The sequence below is a fragment of the Octopus sinensis genome, linkage group LG5, assembly GCF_006345805.1.
Source record: "Octopus sinensis linkage group LG5, ASM634580v1, whole genome shotgun sequence".
In the NCBI taxonomy this organism is placed as follows: Eukaryota; Metazoa; Mollusca; class Cephalopoda; order Octopoda; family Octopodidae; genus Octopus; species Octopus sinensis.
The window spans coordinates 92,303,944-92,328,187 of NC_043001.1; the positions used below are offsets into that span (position 1 = coordinate 92,303,944).

Sequence of the window (24,244 nt, forward strand, 5' to 3'; positions counted from 1 at the left end):
ACCTGTTAGAGTTCCATCTATGGATTAAATATATTTTTTTGTATGAGTAGACTGAGCTCCTTCGCTGCTGAGAAAGCAATCAATCTCCGAGATGGAAAACTCCCAAATTTATAGCTTCTTCCAATAAGCTCTAAGACAGCACGGAAGAGAGTATTGGTGAAACTATCTTGGGGTTAGTTCCAATAACATAAGTTAATACTATGCAGGCATCCATCCCATACTAGTGCGCATTGTAGCGCAAGCGGAGAATGGGAAATGGTGATGATATATCAGTGAGCTGGCAAGATCGTTAGCACGCCGGGCGAAATGTTTAGCGGTATTTCGTCTGCCGTTACGTTCTGAGTTCGAATTCCGCCGAGGTCGACTTTGCCTTTCATCCTTTCGGGGTTGATAAATTAAGTACCAGTTACGCACTTGGGTCGATATAATTAACTTAATCTGTTTGTCTATCCTTGTTTGTCCCCTCTGTGTTTAGCCCCTTGTGGGTAGTAATGAAATAGATATATCAGTGAGTCTGTGCACATATAAATATGTGTGTGTGTGTGTGTGAGAGAGAGAGAGAGAAAGTGTGTGTGAGAGAGAATGAGAGAGAGAGGCAGTGGTGGAGCTCCGCCGTTCAACGATAAATACTCAGGTGTTCGATCAATTGAATAACCTGCTCACTGAATTAGCGTACATGTGGTGGAGTATACCACAGAAAAATGCACCCTTACTATAATTTTCAGGCAGAGTCAGTGAGAGGCAGTGTGTGACAAGGTTGTACCTTTTGAATCACGGGTACAATCCACCTGACGGATATTTCTACGGCTTCCATCTGTCCAATTTCATTAAAAAGACTGGGATCGACCCGAACCATGCTTATATGAAATGATCTTTGTCTTGTTCGCACATTGGGATCGAAGCCCGGACCTCATCGCTGCGAAGTAAAATTTACACATTCAGCCAAACACACAAACACACACACACGCACGCACCACACACACACACACACACACGCCCGCGCACATGTACACATGTGATGTGTATGTAAGTATATGTGTGTTTATGTAAATGTGTGTGTGCGTGTATGTGTGCAGATGTGAATGAGTGTGCGCGCGTGTATACATACGTACATATCTATCTCTCTATACACACACACACACACACACACACACACACACACACACACACACACACACACACACACACACACACACACACATGTATATATAGTTTCTTACAATATTAGTTTTAAAGTTTAACACAAAACCAGCAATTTTGGTGGAGGGATAAGGCGTTGGCATTGATCCCAGCGCTCAGCTCGTATGTATTATGCCGACTCTGAGAACTTGAAAGGTAAAGTCAACGTCGGCGGAATTTGATCTCAGAACGTAACGACAAACAAAATACCTATTTCTTTACTACTCACAAGGGGCTAAACACAGAGGAGACAAACAAGGACAGACGGACGGATTAAGTCGATTATATCGACCCCAGTGCGTAACTGGTACTTAATTTATCAACCCCGAAAGGATGAAAGGCAAAGTCGACCTCGGCGGAATTTGAACTCAGAACGTAACGACAAACAAAATACCTATTTCTTTACTACCCACAAGGGGCTAAACACAGAGGAGACAAACAAGGACAGACAGACGGATTAAGTCGATTATATCGACCCCAGTGCGTAACTGGTACTTAATTTATCAACCCCGAAAGGATGAAAGGCAAAGTCGACCTCCGCGGAATTTGAACTCAGAACGTAACTGCCGACGAAATACGGCTACGCATTTCACCCAGCGTGCTAACGTTTCTGCCAGCTAGCCGCTTTATAGTTACTGCCAATATTATCGTACTCTCTTATGAAGCAGAAATGAAATTGAAATCAATCTACTTGCCTATCTTCCCAGTTGACAGTCTTACATTTCCTCCGCTTTATTGATCAAGTGAATGCTGCAAATTGGGAAATCACTAGAATAATAAACAGCTGTCCAAGAGCCAATACATACCTACTGTCAACGATGATCTGTGTCTCACATCAAGTAATTCAAGTCATTGTACCCATCATTCTGTAAATAGACACCACAGTACCCACAATACATGAACTCCAGCACTGTATATCTACATTTAAATTATCGTGTTTTTCAAACGACCCGATCATTATTGCTCGTATACTCTTCCGTTAATTCACTAAAATTAAAGTTGCAGCTAGACAGATTTTTATTCAACTGGCAAATGTAATGTCTCTCATAAAACATTTCGAATTCGATTAGATTGTGGCTGTACCTGTGTTTTTCTGTGATGTCAAAATGTCTTCAGTGTTATGCATATAAATTGTATTATATTATATTATATTATATTATATTTACTGATGCTGCTAGAGTTGATGAACCCATATATTTCCGTTGGTTACACACTAAATGTCAAACAAATTGATGTCACATGATACAGCTCCACTTGCGTCACGCTAACGTGTTCTCTTATGCCTGCACCAAATAAAAGTTCTTAATGAACGCTTCTTTACAAACAAAGCGTCTAATTTGTTTGTCGTGTTATTGTGTTTGATTATATTTGTTATTTTAAATGGTTTAAAGACCGCAGGGACTGGGGTAAGTCGACCTTTATTTCATTAAAACAAACTGTTTTAAATAAATGATATTGGATTTAAAGAAACGTTAACATTTGAACATAATACCGAACTATCTCTCAAAAAATACACGAGAACACTGTATGTTTTAAACGGTACACATATTTCACACACGCAGCTACGAAAGTGTATTCAATCAATGTATTTGTATTGCTATGTTATATTTTATGCATACATAACGTTTAGGGCAGTTGAATATAGTGAGAGACATTAAACATAAGATACAACAATGTTATGGAGTGTTCCGTTCTCAGTATGTTATAATACCGAAATGTCACGGTATATGTTGTATGACGTTAAGGCGGCGAGCTGGCAGAAACGTTAGCACGCCGGGCAAAATGCTTAGCGGTATTTCGTCTGCCGCTACGTTCTGAGTTCAAATTCCGCCGAGGTCGACTTTGCCTTTCATCCTTTCGGGGTCGATTAAATAAGTACCAGTTACGCACTTGGGTCGATATAATCGACTTAATCCGTATGTCGGTCCTTGTTTGTCCCCTCTATGTTTAGCCCCTTGTGGGTAATAAAGTAATAGAAATAGGTATTTCGTTTGCCGCTACGTTCTGAGTTCAAATTCCGTCGAGGTCGACTTTGCCTTTCATCCTTTCGGGGGTCGATTAAATAAGTACCAGTTACGCACTTGGGTCGATATAATCGACTTAATCCGTATGTCGGTCCTTGTTTGTCCTCTCTGTGTTTAGCCCCTTGTGGGTAGTAAAGAAAAAGGTATTTCGTCTGCCGCTACGTTCTGAGTTCAAATTCCGCTGAGGTCGACTTTGCCTTTCATCCTTTCGGGGTCGATTAAATAAGTACCGGTTACGCACTTGGGTCGATATAATCGACTTAATCCGTATGTCGGTCCTTGTTTGTCCTCTCTGTGTTTAGCCCCTTGTGGGTAGTAAAGAAATAGTTATATGTTGTATGACGTTTCAGTGAAAGCTAGGCCAATAAACTACACACACACACACACACACACATCTTTTATCATTTGCTTGTTTCATTGGATTGCGGCCACGCTAGGGCATAACTTCGAAGACTTTAGTCGAACAAATCAGGCCCAGTATTTATTTTTGATTCCGGTACTTATTCTATGGGTCGCTTTTGACGAATTACTATATTATGGGGACGTAAGCAAAATGAAAAGGGTCGTGAAATGGTGAGGGGTAGCAAGCACTTAGACACGCACACTTAAACATGCGAGAGGCTTCCGCACAGTTTCCTTCTACTAAATCCACTAACAAGTCATTGGACGGCTGGGGCTATAATAGAAGACACTGACTCCGAAACCACGTGGTTGTAAGAAGATCTTCTTAACCACACAGCCATGCCAGTCACAGATTTCTAGATTAATATTAGTTTGATATAAAATGCTGTAAAATATGTTATGAACATTTATGAGTTTGTCTACATGTACTTTCTTTGATAACAGTTAATCATTTGCAAGACTAGCATGAGTCTTTGGTTGTATGGTTAATAAGGTCGCTTCGTAACCATAAGGTTTCGGGCTAAATCCCACTCAGTGATACCTTGGACAGGTGTCTTCTACTATAGCCCCGAGTCGACTAATGCCTTGTAAGGGAATTCGATAGACGGAAACTGCGCGCGCGTGTATGGTTGTGCTTGTGTTTGACCATCACCACCACCACCATCACAAGACGGCGTTGCTTTGTTTACGCACCCGTAACTTCGTTGTTCGGTAAAATCGAGCAACTTTAGATACTGAGGTAGATTTGTTCGACTAAACGCTTCAAGGTGGTGCCCCTCTATGGCCGCAGTCCAATGAGTGAATGAGTGAAAAAATTTAGTTTCTTAATTCCTTACATCTCTGATTATATTGTGATGCAGATCAAGGTAATAGTCAGTTACGTCAACTCAAATCTATAATTGCTAAAATGAATAGGTAAGAAAGATGAATGCCAATGTTTATCTGCAGTATTCGAAATCTATGTTAAAATCTAAATTAAAATATAGAAATTGAAACGCATTTTAATTAATACTTTAGTGTCTTAGCTATCAAAAGCAGACTATTTCTGGCAGTACTCTTGCTTTCACTGCCCACATTAAACTATAACACACCTCTATGGTTATTATGCCAAGTTATTCTTAATTTTGTTTCTCGTATTAATCTAAACACATAACAGAATAAGACAGTTGATCGAAATCTATTCGCTGTAGGGTGGAATACGTTCGTCTATAACAAACAGACATATTATTTCTCAAGAAAATATTTCACGACTAATGATCATGGAAAGCAATTTCTACTTCCATGTTCTTTAAATAAATTCATCAAATAATGGCTTATAACGTTATTAAAGCAATAATTCACACATTAAATCAATTCTACTGCACATATTTATTCATATCTACTTTAGATGACATGTTTAAACAGCACCGTATTTTTGTAAAGTGATGTTCTACATCGCATTGCGTGTATATCTGGCTAAACGTTGAAAGAGTTGAAATGCCCGTTAGTGGCCAGGTGCTCTCTTAGTTTATAGACGTAAACTACATCATCTTATGTATGGTAAATATTTACAGCATGTCAGAATATTATTTTTTAACAGTCAGAGTGCAGTGCTAGTGGCCAGTTAGTATCTGACTGAACTTTGATTGGATTGTTATGTACATACGGCAATCAGCTAAGAAAATTGCCCCATTATTAATGAGAGTATGTCATTGTCTAAATAAGTAATTATATTTAACGTAGGCGGAGGAGATGACGTATTATTTGAATTAACAATTCATATAGGTGTGCAAAACTAGTTTTGTATCTATCTATCTATCTATCTGTCTAAACATACACACACACACACACATATACAGATGCACACATATATACGCACACATACATATATGTATGTATTCATGTATAAATGTATATATGTGTGTGTATATGTGTGTCTATGTATGTATATACATATACATATGCACATGTATATATAAATATGTACTCTATATATGTAGACATAAATGTGTGTGTGTGTGTGTGTGTGTGTGTTTTGTCCGTCTGTATATATTTTGGTGATCGTTATTGCTTTTTAATTATTAACTTTTTGATATTTTGTACCCAAAATGTTTAAATAAATAACTACTTTACAACTTCAAGAAATTATATAAATCATATAATCCCTCCCTCTCTTTCTCTTTCTCCCTCTTCCTTTGTCTCCCTCTCTTCCTCTCCCCACCCTTGTCTCTCACTCTCTCTCTCCTACGCACACAAACACATACATATACACATACACAGGCAGCCTCATGCAATTTTGTATGCTAAAAACCTGGAGTAATTCCAACTATGATTCTGTTTTTTTTTTCCATTGAAGAGTCGACCGTAGATTTCAGCAGGTTGAAAAATAATGACAGTTAGCTCTATAAGCGCGGGAGAGCAATAAATGCTGGAAATTGTAGTCATATGCTAGGCTTCAGGCTGGAAGATAGTTCTTTAACACTCCAGAGAATCGGTAGGTGCTGCCACGCCCAATGCAAAATTATATGGAGTATATTTGGGAGTTTTGTTCAGTGGAGGCAGTGCACCAGCATGGCTAGGGTCAAGGAGACTCAATCAAAGAAATAAACGAAAGACAGAAATTTCGCATGTATATTATGTAGGTTTGTAATGTAGTGTATGTATGAATGTGTATGTATATGTATGTATTTACGATAAATGTGACATACATATATGCGCGCGTATATATATATATATATTATATCACCGTGATCACCGTTACCGACCATGTTATCAGATGTTTACTACACATCGTTGGTCACAATGCGCTTCACATTGTTTTAGCCTTCAAATGACGCCACCCTGCTGGCTAAGCGACCAGGCCTGTATATATATATATATATATATATATATATATATATATATATATATATATATATATATATATATATATATATGTGTGTGTGTGTGTGTGTGTGTGTGTGTGAGTGTGTGTGCGTGTGTGTATGTATGTATGTATGTATGTATGTATGTATGTATGTATGTATGTATGTATGTATGTATATATATATATATATACACAGATATATATATATACATACATACACACACACACACATATATATATATGTGTGTGTGTGTGTGTGTGTGTTATATCCAGGAATCGAGGTGTAGGAAGAAAGTTAGCTTCAAGCAATCCGTAGTAAATATATAAATAACTTTCAGGGACAATATTAGTTGATTGAGACAGGAGGTTGTGGATTTTTTCGTATTGAACTACGATAAACGGAAAAGTTCTTTTTATATTTCCCGGTAGGCGACCAGGGGTGCCGGGTGTGCGAATAAGAATGCAAGAATTACAGAATGGAGTAGATAAGATCCGAGCTACATATATTTCATAGCTAGCGGAACCGCAAGCTATGAAATATACGGGGACGTAAGCATACCAGCATCGGTTGCCAAGCGATGTTGGGAGGGACAAACACACACACACAAACACACACACACACACACATATATATATATATATATATATATATATATATATATATATATATATATATATATATATACATATACATATATACGACGGGCTTCTTTCAGTTTCCGTCTACCAAATCAACTCACAAGGCTTTGGTCAGCCCGAGGCATAGTAGAAGACACTTGCCCAAAGTGCCACGCAGTGGGACTGAACTATGTGGTTGGTAAGCAAGCTACTTACCACACAGCCACTCCTACACCTATATGTATATATAGGTACTTCTTATCCATTCATACTAGGTACTTAAATTGAGGTACCGAATAAGTGACCTGACTGGATAAGAAGTACCGTATAAGTTACCCGGTGTTCAGAATATGTAGGGAAGTGCTCTGAGGAAAATATTGATAAGAATAGTAGATAACAGGCGAAAAATAAAAGAATTGTCAGAGAGAAAAATATCTTTCTTTTCTTCATCATGATGCAGAGATGATAAATTGATACTACAATAAAAAGTAAAATTATAAACTTCCCCGTCGAGTGTTCATATTCACTCTAGTCATGCGTATTCCAATGAAATTCCGAGATGAGGAATGTTACAGGTGATTTACGTTTGACTAAACCAACAATCTACTCAACATACACAACTGCATGTACAACAGACTATTATCTAATATCATCGTAAATATTTAGAGAAAATCTTTTTTCTGTCACATGCAAAATATAAACATAGGAACCAACGGTATTATTCAAAACTGGGGAGATGATAAAATAGGATTCTTAACTTCTCATCCTCCATGAATTACAATTTAAAGATCATAAAGTAGATTTTGCTAACATTCTTAAATGCAAAAACAGAGTTTAAGTTTGGTTTGAAAAAATGTCATGGACACCATGTTGCTTAAAACCAAAACATGGCTACTACAAACAAGGAAATACCTCCTTTTTATGAAAACATTTTAAGGATAGAAAATATTGGCTTAGGGTTTTCATGACGGAGCTGAACTATGTATGAACCATTGTTTTGTGTATTCTAGACGTAATCTCTTTTACTCTTTTATTTGTTTCAGTCATTTGACTGCGGCCATGCTGGAGCACCGCCTTTAGTCGAGCAAATCAACCCCAGGACTTATTCTTTGGAAGCCTAGTACTTATTCTATCGGTCTCTTTTGCCGAACTGCTAAGTAACGGGGACGTAAACACACCAGCATCGGTTGTCAAGTTATGTTGGGAGACAAAGACTCACAAGCATATACACACACATACATACATTATATATATAATATATATATATATATATATATATATATATATATATATATACGACGGGTTTCTTTCAATTTCCGTCTACCAAATCCACTCACAAGGCTTTGGTCGGCCCAGGGCTATAGTAGAAGACACTTGCCCAAGGTACCACGCAGTGGGAATGAACCCAGAACCATGTGGCTGGTGAGCAAACTACTTACCACACGAAGATTAACGCTAACATATATCGATACTTCGAAATTACCTTTTCAGGGAACATGAATGACCGTAGTATGTACAAATTTGAAAAATACCTCATCATCTTCAAGAATTTAGGCCTAAAATACCTAATACATATCCCTCTTTATATGAAAACTCGCAGTATCGCCCGGCGTTGCTCGGGTTTGTAAGGGAAATAACTATAAAGCATTTTTAGAGAGTTATAGCCAAAAAATAGCAAAAAAATGGAAAAAAAATTATGGTAAATTTTTTTTTGAGAGTAAAAAAGGTCGAGTTGCGTCCCCTAGACAGTCTGTGGTTTGTGTTTCTGATTCTCGACCCCATGTCGAATTTATCGATTTTTTCAGAACTGGGGGAACTTTTCAAAATTTTCGCTGCGTTAGTTTTGAATTATGACATTGGGCTATGTGTGTGTCAAGTTTCATCAGAATCGGTTGAAAGCCGTGGTCAGGGTGAGGGTACAACCTAACAGACACACAGACACACACAGACAAACTGCCGTTTATATATAGAGAGATTTGTTTGACGTGACTCTCAGTTTAGAGCATGTTTGTTTTATTCGTGTCACGAAACCTATAAAAAGTCGTTGCACTGTATCCAGTTATTCTAATCAAGAACCAAATATATTTTCAGGGTTCGTCTCCGCCACCTGTCAGCGAGTTTTATTCTTAATTACCATTAAACAGAAATCAGTGGCGTATCGAATGATTATAAATAAAATTTTGAAAGAAGCGGATACAAAAGTGCCAAATACTCTGAAAAACAAATGTAGAACAAGAAAAATTATCCAATTTAAATGTAAGAAAAAATGCAGGGAAAAAGTTCCTGAAGCAAGTATCTTTATATTTTCTAAGAACTCATAGGTACTACAATATATTGAATACATAACCTATTAAAATTGCCAATGCTGGGACGAGCAACGCATTAAATGTAAAATAAATATCTCCACCGAATCTACAGAAAGTTCTTATATTTAGGACCCAGCCAACTGTTCTCTTTGCGGACATTACCTGGCTACTTCCCTAGAATGTGTGAAGGTTCAGGTTAATAATATTTGGTGACTAGAGAAAATCAGTGAAAATCCTTTTAAAATATCATGGGCCATCCTTGATTTCACTTCCAGCTAAAGACAAGGGAACATTGGACCAAGCTAGAAATATCAACTTTGTATAAGGGAAGCAGTTACCTGTTTGAGCATTAACAACGAATTACCGTGCACAAACATGTACAAGCGTAAATATTAATTTAAATATTAAATAGGCATATTAAGGCAAATATCAAAAAGACAGATTAATTCAATTGTTATGATTGAGGCCTGAAGAACTACATCCTTCCATCGCTAGAAGTTGGATTACAGCAATGATAATTACTACATGCTGAACTTTTGAAAAGCTTTCTTTATGTTACCTGTTCTACTTGTAGCTTGTATTTGTGAAATGCGTTTTAACCGGTCCCTTTCCTTGCCCGCAAATTATAGCCGTGTTGTACTCTTTCGTCCCAACTTTCTCTCTCTCTCTTTCTTCCTGTTTCTTGAGTAACGCTGTAATGGACTGGCATCCCTTCCAGCTGGGGGGAACACATAGAAACCGGGAAACCGGGCCCATGAGCCTGGCTAGGCTTGAAAAGGGCGCAAATATATATATATATATATATATATATATATATATATATATATATATATATATATATATATATATATATATAAACAAACACGCATGCACACATATATATATATACATACGTACATATAGCCGATATTTATCTGCAGGAATAACTAATACGACTGTATCCTTTTTTTTTATATGTAGTTCTCTTTGCTGTGTAACAATGCCACAGTTTTTCTCGAACCAGCTGTTCTTGGTGTTACTTTCCTGCTTTTTCATCAGTAAGTAGTAAACATTCTTTGTTAGTTTTGATATATTTCTATATCGTTCAGTCACAATATAGTAGCTCAATGTTAATGTTTTAATAAAAATACTGACTTTAAATTTGATTGAATTTTCCTTCGATCATATCTACTGAAGGGATATTATGTTAATGTATATTGGGATGACTGAAAGTCAAAATTCTAACTTCAGATTAGGGAGTCTGTTAGTATTTGAACTCAGAGTGTTTTCTTAAACCAATCAGAATTGTGAGAAAGATGTTTATTTATAAATGGAACATACTCCATTTTACCGTGAGATTAACAAAAATAAAGATAAAGGCATGACTCAAAAAAAAAAATCATAATAACGATAAATTCTGTTATAGACATCATCTGCTTATTTCGTTCATTAAAACGGTTTCTTAAGTGAAGAGGTCAGACAGCAAATATTTCATTAAATTTCCTATGAATCTGGAGTTTTGTTTTGCACCTCCGCACAAAAGATAATATTAATACTGGATGTGTCCTAAGGTGGCGAGTTGGTAGAATCATATGTACAAGTTATCAGATATGAAACTGGAATTGTGGATTGGACAAAAGACGAAACGCAGAAACTTGACAGAAAAACTAGAAAGTTGTTATGTACGAAGCCCACCACCCGAAAGCTGATGTTTACTGGCTGTACTTGAAGGGAGACCAGTGTGGAAGATGTTTAACTGGTGTGGAAGAGTGTATGCAGGTAGAACGAAACAGCCTACTTGAGTATTTACATAGTAGTACAGAAAATTTACGAAAGGGAGTGAGTAAAGAACTGGTGATCATGAATGGAATAAGATTAATGGGAGCATGTTAAACAGATTGAAGGGAAAAATTCGTGTGGTCAGTTTTGGAAATTAACTGAGGATGTATGTGGAACAAAATCCCGAGCTTACAAAAATATACGCGTCTGGAGAATGGGTCTGCAAAATGTAAAGTATGCGGGATTTGGAATGAAACAATGGCATACATTGTTGCAGAATAACTCAAGTTGGCTCAGGAAGAATATAAGAAATGTAGATATGATCAAGTTGTGAAAGTTTTGCACTGGGAGCTTTGTCGAAAATGGAAGTACATGGTAAAATCATCGAATAGAAAGAGTACTTGAAGGCGGCGAACTGACAGAAACGTTAGCACGCCGGGCAAAATTCTTAGCGGTAGTTCGTCTGCCGCTACGTTCTGAGTTCAAATTCCGCCAAGGTCGACTTGCCTTTCATTCTTTCGGGGTCGATAAATTAAGTACCAGTTACGTACTGGGGTCGATCTAATCGACTTAATCCCTTTGTCTGTCCTTGTTTGTCTCTTCTATGTTTGGCCTCTTGTGGGCAATAAAGAAACAAGAAAGAGTACTTGATTCAGAAACGTGAAGAGTTTGTGGGATTTTCCTATTCAATCGAATAAGAGGATGGAAGATAAACAAGTCAGATACTATAGTAATAGACAAAAAGGTAGAATTCTCATACGGATTGATCCACCATGTCCATTTCATGCTAGGATTGTAAAGCAAGTAGATGAAAAGTTGGGAAAAGACAGCCCCTTAAAATTTGAGATTGCAAAGAATTGGAATATGAAATCTGTAATGATTGTACCTGTGAAAATTAGTGCATTAGGAAGTTTGAGTGATAAAATAAGACAAATGTATAAAGGAAATTGAAATAGAATGTCTACAGGTTTGCCTCTTGGAACTGGAAAGATTATCAGAAGGGTTTAAGCACTTGTTGGAATCATGCGGGCACCTAAGGTTACAAGGAGTAACCCACTATGTATATAAATTCTATCTGTAATAAGATCAAATCTAAGACGATGATAACTATTTATTTGGTAACATACACTGGCTCGACTTCAGTATACTCAATTCTAATGATTCTACCAATCTTCAGTGGTATAATAATGCACCGAAAACGAGGTACACGATTTCACCCCTTGTCTGAAGTGTAGTATTTCAGTACATGATTGTATCCCCATTCTGAATTGTGGTATCCATATTTTTACAAAGTGACCAGCGTAAATGGAGATTACTTTTAAAATGTCAGCGCTTGTATGCTTATTGAACTATCATTTTCTAACCTTCTTTAATATACACAATATTTTCAATTCGATGGCTACATTTCTTCTTTGAGACTCATCATCCTTATCATAATCCTCATCCTCCCACCGCTTCATGTTCCTCCTCAATTTTTAACTGCCATCATCCATGCTGACATGGATTGGATGTTCCGGAGAACTGCGTCGTACTCCAGTGATCTACGGCTGGATGTTGTCAAATAAATATCCTAGCTTAATGTTTTGAACTTGAACTTCAGGAGCTCTTTCCTTTTTTTTTCTTGTTTTAGTATTCAACGCGGAGCCACTCCCATGATGTTTTGTTTTTTTTGCATTCTTGCTGCCTTTCTGGAATTGTTTACGTTAGGTATTTCTTCTCATGTAATTTATCTTCAACAAAATATCCTGTTTTGTATTTCTTCAATTCTCCTCATCTTTTCCTGTCAAGTATTGACACCACACTGTTCAGTGGGGCTTATATCTTCCGATATTCTCTTTTTCCACCAAAGTTCCCTTTTCTTTCCGTTTATGTTCTGTGTTCATTATTCTTTAATCCCATCCTTTCTGCAACGGTCCTACTCACAACCTTGATTTGTTTATTAGTTTGTGAGATGTTCTTTATGTCAATATGCTTCAGTTAATTGACTCTGCTTGTTTATTAATTTGATCGCCATTGGTCAGCCTTCTTAAAATCATACATAAATTCTTTCCGTTCTGCATTTGATAAATCTAAAACCCTGTTTATTAGAATCGACATAAGTAAGTCCTGCTTCTATTATAACAGCATATTTAAGGCGGTGAACTGGCAGAATTGTTGGCGCCCCGGACAAAATGCTTAGCAGCATATCATCCACTTTTACAATCAAATTGAAATTTCGCCGGGGCCGACTTTGCCTTTCACTTTCGGGGTTGAGAGTACCAGTTGAGCACTGGGCTCAATATAATCGACCAGCACTCTCCTCAAAAATTTCAGGCTTACTGCCTAAGGGAGAAAGGACAATTACAGCATATTTAAGTCATTCATCATCACTTTTTGCAGAGAGACACTTTACTGACCTTCGTTCTCTATCATAACGATCGGAAATGGAAGTGAATCCTCTTGCTCAGTTCTCCCATTTCATGTATAAAAGACTGACATCTGCCATTGAATGAAACAACCCAAACACAGTTTAAGTTTTTCTCGTTTATCTGTCTCATGAACCTATTTTTATCTTTCGTCTAATTCATTCATTATTCTAGCAATATAAAACACGATGGTGACCGCTCACGTATTTCTTATATTTAGTAAGAATTCTTTGAATTACGTTTGTTCTTCGGTATGAGGTCTAATCTTTTCAAATATATCGTTTTCCATTTTTCCCATTACCGGTTCAAAAGAAACTCCACAGGCACAAACGTGTCGTTAGGCAGAACTACCCGAAATGTGCAGAGAACGCTGAAATATTGCTTCACGTACTCGTGCTACGTCCGAGCATTGCGGACTTGTGGAGTAACGTCGAACATTTGCTGCTACGTGTAGGACTGATCCGGATATCGTCTGAATGCATCGTAAAGCTCCTCCTACCACCTTCCTTTAATAAAGCAGTGACTATGTCAAAAGAGATTGCGTGGTGAGTGAGGCCGAAATGATTGAGAATAGACACATTCCTCTTTGATCACTATTGGTATCATGTCTACTCTCTTCATTGCCCACAATCTGCGTTTCATAGTTGTTCGCTTTTTATTCTTTCTCTTCGATACTGTTGTTACCAGGACATGGTATGTCGATTATCAGGCATGATTGTTCTTTTCCTTTCACTATAACAATGTTAAGATTCCGATGTCCGATCTGATGGTTACGCCATGTCATTGCATGCCACGCGATCGCACATTCTTTTTCTCTTTCCATGCCGTTTCTCTTTTGTGTTCTTTTTCTCTTTAAATTTCCCTTTCTTAACATAATTATCAATTTTGATGATGCCGGTCTTCTTCACATGTATCTGCAATAGTACCGCGGCAATTTTTCGATACAACCCTAAGCTGTTTTCCTCTGTTTCACCACCATCCAGCCAACTGATCAAACCTCTCCCACACTTTTCTGCAACCTATCAGTGTAACTCTTGGGATGGAATGCTCCCTGCACTGTCAATAGTTTCCGTGTCTTTGTATCCCTACTAATCAGTTCTTTTTTGTCAGTTTATGATTCCAGTTCCATACCGAAGGGATGCTATCACCCATATATCTACAGCTTGGATTTTATTTCATCCAGTCAATTTTGAGCGCAACAGTAATCTTAATCTTCGGAAATATTCTCTTCTCAGCTGTTCTATCATTCCCTTCTCCATGATTTCATTGAACTCTGATATGCCAAGGTACTTATAGCCTTCCTTTTCAATTTGTTTCATCATTTCTCTGTTTGGTAATTATCTATTTGGTATTGTCTCTATTTGTTATTGATTACCCATAATTGGTTTCTGGTACCTATGCATCTTCCCTTACAACCTTATTGCACTATTGGTAAAATGATATCAAGAAGTTTCTACATTTCTTCAGTAATCCCTTCTGACAGTAACTTCCACATTAATGGAAGGCAAGAAATTGGCCTGCAATTGTTGTCAGTATTTTTTTATATATACACCTTTCAAGCACAACACTGTTCGTCCTGTGGTCAACCACCCTGGAATTTCTTCTGCTCCACCAATCAATGCGTTAAATTACTCTCCAATCAATTTATGGCACCTACCGAACTGTTTCATCTAAAATCCCTGTACGTTATTGGGATCTGTTGCTCCAATTTCTCATCTTTGTGCTCATAGTTTTGATACTGCCCTCGGTTAAGAGAATAGCTCCTTGCTGAGGATAAGAAGCTGTTTGCTTCAGGCTACAGAGCCGTTCAGCTCCAGAATTGTGTTGAGCTTGCTTACTCCATATCATACCTCAAAACTGTCCTCTTTCATCTGTATCAGGAACTAATATTTCGTATGCTAAATCATCATTAATTTCTTGATAAAATCTTTTTTGGTCGATTCTAAACAATCGGTTTTGCCGGTATTGTTTATTCCGTTGCTCACACCTAGTTAGCTTTGCTTCTTTTGCAAGTATGCGCTGTTTCAGTTCTTCTACATTTTTCAAATTTGCTATCATTCTTCAATTCTCCTCTTTTCCTGTCAAGTATTGACACCACACTGTTCAGTGGGGCTTATATCTTCCGATATTCTTTTTTTCCACCAAAGTTCCCTTTTCTTTCCGTTTATGTTCTGTGTTCATTATTCTTTAATCCCATCCTTTCTGCAACGGTCCTACTCACAACCTTGATTTGTTTATTAGTTTGTGAGATGTTCTTTATGTCAATATGTTTCAATAAATTGACTCTGCTTGTTTATTAATTTGATCTCTATTGGTCAGCCTTCTTAAAATCATACATAAATTATTTCTGATCTGCATTTAATAGATCCAAAACCCTGCTTATTAGCAATTGTTCTTCATCGTTTCAATGATCTTTGATATCGATTCTTTCACAACTCACAGCAGTAAATTCTTGTAAGCGATTGTCCATGTATTTCATTATGTCACTTTGTTTTTATCATATGCTCAGCATTTCCTGATATCTTCCTTTTGATAGCTTCTAACTCCAAATCTGTTCCTTCGTATTGGTTTTGCTTGATCCCATTTCATTTCAATCAATCCCCTTCCATTCTCTGTGCATTTGTTATCTCTATCCTCTGAATGGCATGGCATGCCATTTGCACCTACTGGAATGCTCCAATAACCATCATGCTTACTTGTTTACTCTACTTTTGTTTTTCAGCACGGCTAGGTGTGGCCGCATTACGACCAGGCTCACCTTACTGCACAATGAGACACCTGCCGGGTGTGGCACCTTCACCATTGGCACTAGTCCCGTTCACACTGTTATCGTCGGCTATTTTGCTTGACATTTTCACTCGCAAATGAAGTGCATTTTTACGCTTCCACCAACCGGTATTTTCATCGGAACACTATTCCTAGCAAGGTTGCCCACCAAGTTGAGAGATACTTTCACTGGTTTTAAAGTCAGAGTGGCCCTTCTCCTAGACTGATTGCCATCCAAAACTAACGAGCTCGACCTACCCAGAGCACTTCTTACTTGAAGGCGCCAGACATTCTCCTTTTCGCTCCTTTCTCTTGTTAGTTCGGCGACGACTTGGGCTTGACTGTCAGAGGTTTGCGCAGGCTATTAGGGCACTTTACAAGTGAAAGGCGCTCTAACCCGTTCACCACTCCAGCGTTGACAGTTTTGTTTCTACATTTTATTTCTCCTCTTCAACTTATTATTACCATTATCACCACCACCGCCACCATCACCATCACCACCACCACCAACAACACCACTACCAACACCAAGACCACCAAAAAGACCACCACCATCATCGTCATCATCATCATCATCATCGCTATCATCATCATCATTATTGTTTTATTTCTAAGAACGCTCGGTCTTGTTTGGTCTGGTGGATTCTGTGGGAGCAGACAGCAGAGGTCTCACAGAGTCTATTTCCGCACATTTTAAGCTTTGATACTTGGTTGTGTTGTTAATTATCGTGAGAGACATTCAACATCCAAGTACCAATCTTAAAATCCTAGCTGTCTCCAGCAGAGCAGTTTTGGGAGCCTGTTCTGCTCTCGTGTCAATTCCGATTTCTTTGACATATTTCTCGAAATTGGTTGTTAGTTCTCTGAGTTCCCCCAAAAGTACTGGAATGACAGACACCCTCCTCATAGTCCACATTCTTGCAACTTCGTCTTTTAGTAGTCTGTTCTTTTCAATCTTTTCTTGCTCTTTGTCACTCCAGGTATTGCAATATCTATGATCATGGTTTCCTTTTTTCCTTTATCTACCACAACAATATCTAGTTTCCGAACCTCGATTGGGGAATCACATTGGATTGTAAAATCCCACAATATCTTATTTCCTTGTTCTCGGTGACTCTTTCTGGTTCATATTCGTACCATTTCCGTGCTCTGTTCAGGCCGTACATTTCCCACAGCCTTCAGTGGATGAACATAGCCACGTTATCGTACCTCCTTTTGTAGTGCTTTTGAGCCAGCTTGCTGCACTCACTCACAATATGTGAGATTGTTTCGTTTCTGCTGCTACACACATCCCACAAAGAGACGATTCGCTGCTCTTATCTATTTCGAACTTTGTGTAGTCAGTTCTCAGAGTTTGTTCCTGAGCGCTGCATATCAATGCCTCAGTGCATCCTTTCAGATCACTTTTTCATAGCCATCTCCAGTGTTGATCCTATCTTTTCTTTCGATTTCTCTGAAGTATTCTCCATGCAGTGGTTTCATTTTCCGGTTGTTTACTCTTTCTTCTTTATCTTGTTTCTTAAATGTTTGTAGGTGCATCACATTTTCGGTAGGTGATATATTATATTAATTCTAACAGCAGCAAGCAAGGATTCCCTATGTTGTTTGATGTACTATCCCAGATTGTTCTTCTCGTTGACAACACAGATCTTGCATCCTATGAGACCTCTCCCCATCCCTGTTTCTAAGCACATACAGTCTGTCAGTATCACTTCTGGGGTGTAGTTCTTTACCAATTGTCATCGCTTTTCTAGTTTTCCTTTTCATTTCCTCAAGCTCGTTCTCAGTCCACCTAACAACACCTGCGCCGTATCGCATTAAGGAAACAGCCCATGTGTTAATTGCTCTGATTTTGTTGTTTCCATTAAGTTTACTTCCCATAATTAATTTGGTTCTTTTGAGATATTCTCGCCTAAAGCTTTCTTTCATTTCACTTTCCTTGGTTTTGTCATACTCTAAAATCCCCAGATATTTATATCCATTAGTCTCGCCGTTGTATAGCTCTACACCATCAGACGACACTACTTTACCTCTTTATATTATAAGAATACCACATTTTTTAGTTCCAAATTCCATTTCGATATCCTTACGAATATCTTCACTGTTGAAACTAGGCCATTTATTTCACGTTCGGTCTTTCCAAAGATCTTTCAATCATCCATATATAATAGATGATACCACTTTTCAAGGTGTGCCCCAACGTCACTTTCCGTAGTATTTATGGGAGGGGTATCATACAAATCACAAACAGCAATGGTGACAGGCGATCTTGAAATATTATTCCCCAATTTTCTTTTTCTTAATTCCCACATTTACGGTTTGGTTCAAGGGCTACTTTATTTCCTGTATGCAGACTTTAATCAATCTATTCGTTCCAGTTATATATTTGTCTTGATGTTTTTTCTGGGTTCACCCCCTGAGAAAATTTCTATCTACTTTCCCGAATCCATTTATTTCCATATCCTCAATGATACTAGTAATGTCTTCGATCATTCTTTTATCTTCATTACTCAGTCCTTCTCTATACTCAGGGCTTGAGACACTGTATTTCTTAAGTGCAGCCTCGTCACTCTATCTATTTCTGCATCGTTCCTCATTTTCTCAGTCATCACCCTCCTCCTAATCTCACCGAGCTCTAGTACAGTTAGCCATCTTTTCTTCCTTATTGCTCTTACCTGGTCACAGAGATTCTGATCAGTAATATCTGAGCCCTGCTTCTCCATCCATATGTTATGCATCATCTTTCTATATCATCTTATGAATCTCCTTTCATTATCAGTAGGTCTATATCCATCATCTTAGTCCATTTGGTTCTAGCAGCCGTATAATGACGAACGGGCCTGTGCTACTCATCCACAGGACACCTGCCGGGCGAAAGTACGTCACCTGTCGTTCCGTCCTCATTTACACCGTTGTTTGTCTTAATTCTATTACTCATTACTCTCATGCAGTGCTGATAAAGTGTTGATAAAGTGTTATAACAACCAGTATTTTTCTCGAGACACCATCTCTAAAGGGGTTTTTGTCTAAAAAGACTCAAGTTTTAGTGAGCCTTCCTGCGCTGGACACTAAACTCAGTATTCGGTGCTCCGCAGCTGTTATTTGGATGGCTCTTCACTCTCAGAGTCCATCTGTCCTTAGACAGGTCTTGTATTTCAACCCGCATGGTGATCAAATAGCAAAAGGCACCCTCCTCACAAAGCAAGCTCTTTCGGTTGGCCGGTTTAAGTCTCCGACGGTTCGACAGCTGCAAAAAAGGGGCAGCTGGAGGGAAGTTTACTAAAGTTTATTATTATTATTATTATTATTATTATTATTATTATTATTATTATTATTATTATTATTATTATTATTATTATATTAGATGAATGTTAAGTATTTGCCTTACAAGGTTGGATAGGCAGCTGGTAACAAGCAGGTGGGTGGAGAAGTCAGTGTTTTTTAGGTAGATGGCGAGATGCATAGGGTGGTGAATTGGCCTGGTGGTGGGTGGCAAGTGCTCGAGGAAGAAGTGAAACAGTCTGGTGTTTTAAAGAGCTGATTTCCACACGACTGTGTATGAATAAAGTGTACGTTTTAGAAATTTAAGATGAAGCAGAGAAGGAAGGAGAAACTTTTTAATTTAATCTGAATCTAACGAAAACCTAGCTTACTATTTGAATTGGCCTGTGACTTTGGGATTTCGGCTGATGTGTTTTACGATGTCAACAGGTAATTTTCACACTTATTGGAGAATGTGATAGGGACAGAATGAGAGAGAGAGAGAGAGAGAGAGAGAGAATGAAAGAGAAAGAGAAGGAAAGAGAGAGTGAGAGTAAAGAGCTAGAGAGATAGAGAGAAGGAGGAAATACATGTGCTTTTAAGAATAGGATCAGCATGGTAGCAGTCTGATTTCTATATGACCGTGTATGAATACGTTCTAGAAATTTAAGATTTAAGCAGAGAAGGAAGGAGAAACGTTTATTATTATTATTATTATTATTATTATTATTATTATTATTATTATTATTATTATTATTATCATCATCGTCATCATCATCATCATCATTATCTATCTTATGATTAAGGCGGTGAGCTAGAAAAATGCTTAGCGATATTTCGTATGCCTTTATGCTCTGAGTTAAAATATTGCCGAGGTTGACTTTGCCTATCATCCGTTTGGGGTCGATAAAATAAGTACCAGCTGAGTACTGGGGTCGATGTAATCGATTAGCCCTCCCCCCAATTTCAGGTCTTCTGCCTATATTAGAGGGGGCTGTTACTATTGTTATTAATTATCAGGTAATACTTGATTCGGTGGAGCTCTGAAAAGTATTTTCCTTTTTGCGTAGGTCGACTTTATCTCTCATAAAATAAATACCTGTTAAATACACGTTTGAATCAATTGAGTACATCTGATCCTGAAAATATTCTCTATTGTAAAAGTAACAATATTTTCTCTAAATTTTATAAGTGGTTATTTGTGAGGAAACGCCAACGATACTGATGAGGTGACATATCTTACCATCTTCAGAATTGGAGGCACATGGTCTAGTGGTTAGAGAAGCGGACTCGCAGTCGAAGGATCGCGGGTTCGAATCTCAGATCGGGCAATGTGTGTGTTTATGAGCGAAACATCTAACCTCCACGCGGCTCCTGCAGAGGGTAATGGTGAACTTCTGCTGACTCTTTCGCCACAACTTTCTCTCACTCTTTCCTCCTGCATCTTGCAGCCCATCTGCGACGGACCAGCGTTCCGTCCAGGTGGGGAACCTATACGCCAAGAAACCGGGAAACCGGCCCTTATGAGCCAGGTATGGCTCGAGAAGGAACAAGCAACAAAAACATCTTTAGAATTGGATCTCTTTCTCTTTCTCTTTTACCTGTTTCAGTCATTTGACTGCGGCCATGCTGAAGCACCGCCTTTTAGTCGAGCAAATCGACCCCGGGACTTATTCTTTGTAAGCCCAGTGCTTATTCTATCGGTCTCTTTTGCCGAACCGCTAAGTAACGGGGACGTAAACACACCAGCATCGGTTGTCAAGCAATGCTAGGGGGACAAACACAGACACACAAACACACACACACACACACACACATACACATATATAACATATATACAACAGGCTTCTTTCAGTTTCCGTCTACCAAATCCACTCACAAGGCATTGGTCGGCCCGGGGCTATAGCAGAAGACACTTGCCCAAGATGCCACGCAGTGGGACTGAACTCGGAACCATGTGGTTGGTTAGCAAGCTACTTACCACGCAGCCACTTCTGCGCCTATATATATCATTATATTCACTGTTATATAGAACTTGCACAAATAGACTTCCATTCTAGGTTGCCCACCTTAAAAGACCTTCCATGTCTTTCAGTTTGCATTGTTTGTTATAACTCAATATTATTGAGGTGTTCTAAGGTTGCAAGCTGACAGAATCGTTAGTACACCTGGCGAAATGCTTAACGCCATTTCGACCGTTTTTACGCTCTAAGTCCAAATTCTGCTGATGTCGACTTTGTCTTTCATCCTTTCGGGTTTGATAAAATAAGTACCAGATATTGTTCTTGTGCCATATTACTAAATGTTCTGTTATCGAAATTATATGGTTTTCATTATGTATATCTCGACTTTTATAAATTGTTACTGTTCTTACCTACATCTGGTCCAGACTTTCTCCCACATAAATGTTACATCAATTTATATTGCTTCTAAGAATCCATATACCCTATTTTAATGATAGTGCCTGACATTGATATTTCTATAAGTAAAAATAGGATTGTCCCAGTCTATGGTTTACTGTTCATAGCTATTCACTAGCTTCTATCTGTAGACTTAACATTAATGCAGTGAATTTAATGACTATATTTACACACTATCCATTGACGATATTACTTAAAATTATTACATAGGAGTATTTATTCAGATGTCAATAATAACACAGCTATGCACTGTTTCCAAATACTACGTTTTTAAAAAAAGTCTACATTTCACTCTTCCACCATTTTAAACATCTTTGTCGTGATCGATGTCATGTAATAATCAAGAATTACGATTAATATCATCTCTCAGCCAGATAGTTTATAATCTCCCTTGATCAGTGGACATCTCATGTGGAGGGGTTGTCTATACTAGCTTTCTGAATTTTATATTGAATTCTCTTTCCCCCAGCAATTTGAGTTATTAAGCGAATGTCGTCTGTTATTATAGAGTTGAAATTCCGGAACAAGTTTTGTATTTCACATTAGTTTGATAAATACATTCCTGCAACATAGTAATTGATTCCATACTATCAAAAACAGGGTGTGAAATAGGGATGGGACATAGTTTAAGCAGACGTAACTAGAACTGGAACAAGCACGTTTATAACAAATAAATAATTAATGTTACAAATAGAATGTTTTATCATTATGAGACACCCTGTATATTCGTCTACATCCTTCCCGCAAAATTTAGACCTAGAGAATGCAAAGTGTAAATAATAAGAGTGTAATATTATCTCTAATCGGGTAAATCTAGTGATGACCTCACCTGCGATATAGTTTCGAATTTTCATTTGAGTTCTGTTGACTGCCATTATATTAACACAGTTCTCGAGGAAAGGTCGAAAAGTATCACTTTTGTTGTATTTGTGTAAGTGATCGATTTTACTGGCTTTTATTTATTTGATATTTATTTAACTTTGTTATAAGTTTTATTATGTCTTTTTTTTTTTACTTTTTCAGAGAAATCGTATCCGATATCTACTAAGAGCAGGACATATTTTGCCAAAGTTAATGAACAAATAGAAATCGTATATGAATTTTACTATGGAGAAAAACTACGTGAGTGGGTTGTTAGTGGGCTCACATTGGGTAATTGTTCTTTCACCAGACCACTTGAGGACGATTCATTCAAGATCGATAGTATTTCTTGTGAGGAAAAGTCTTCAACTCTGAAATTGACACTCCTTGCAAACAGGAGACTGACTTTTCTTTGTTACACTAATTCATGTAGCGCGACATCATTTATAGTACAACCAATGCATGGTAAGTATGCTTATTTAGAAGTTTTATTTCTTTTCACTTACTTGTAGTGAGGTGAAGGTGTGTCGAGTGTCCCAAGTAGTTTATAAGTGAAGTGTGTGAGCTGTGTTTCGTGAGGTAGTTTCTGGGAAGCAACATATGACATACTCAGCTATGTCTCGAACTGTTATGAAAGCGTCAATTCCCAATGGGTCGAGATATTGAAATAGAGAAACAACACACACATACCTACACTGATAGATAGATAGATAGATAGATAGATAGATAGATAGATAGATAGATAGATAGATAGATAGATACGTGCATATACGTACACACACGCATAAGTACACTCATACACGCATACACAAATAATAAACGTATACACGTGCACACACACTCACACATAATATTTTACTTTTTATGCGTTTCAACCTATACACACATACATAGGAGCACTCCGTCGGTTACGACGACGAGGGTCCCAGCTGATACGATCAACGGAACTGCCTACTCGTAACTGAGCAATCCACAGACATGTGTACCCCTAACGTAGTTCTCAGGGAGATTCAGCGTGACACATATTGTGACAAGGTCGGTCCTTTCAAATACAGGTACTACTCATTTTTGTCAGCTGAGTGGACTGGACCAACGTGAAATAAAGTGTCTTGCTCAAGGACACAACACGTCACCGGGAATCGAACTCACGACCTTACAATCGTGAGCCAAATGCCCTAACCACTAAGCCACGCGCCTTCACATACATACATACATACATACATACATACATACATACATACATACATACATACATACATACATACATACATTGTGGAAATCAGCTGTGTCGCGGATGTTAACATAAATATCAGCGAAAAAGAAAAATATCTACGCCGAACTTGTGAAGAATCTACAGTTACTCTACCCAGATTACAGTTCACTGTCTAAGTACCTATGT

The 24,244-nt window shown here is 37.9% G+C and overlaps 1 protein-coding gene across 1 annotated transcript in view; it reads left to right on the plus strand.

Annotated features, from left to right (window-relative positions):
- The first annotated feature begins 2,485 nt into the window (after positions 1–2,485).
- The window catches only part of LOC118763527, a 43,745-nt gene continuing 21,986 nt past the window's right edge, over positions 2,486–24,244 (plus strand). The window contains exons 1-3 of the mRNA XM_036503124.1: positions 2,486–2,585; positions 10,335–10,411; positions 23,008–23,310. Coding sequence (XP_036359017.1) covers positions 10,354–10,411; positions 23,008–23,310 — 361 coding nt within the window. The 5' untranslated portion in view covers positions 2,486–2,585; positions 10,335–10,353. The remainder of the gene's footprint in view (positions 2,586–10,334; positions 10,412–23,007; positions 23,311–24,244) is intronic.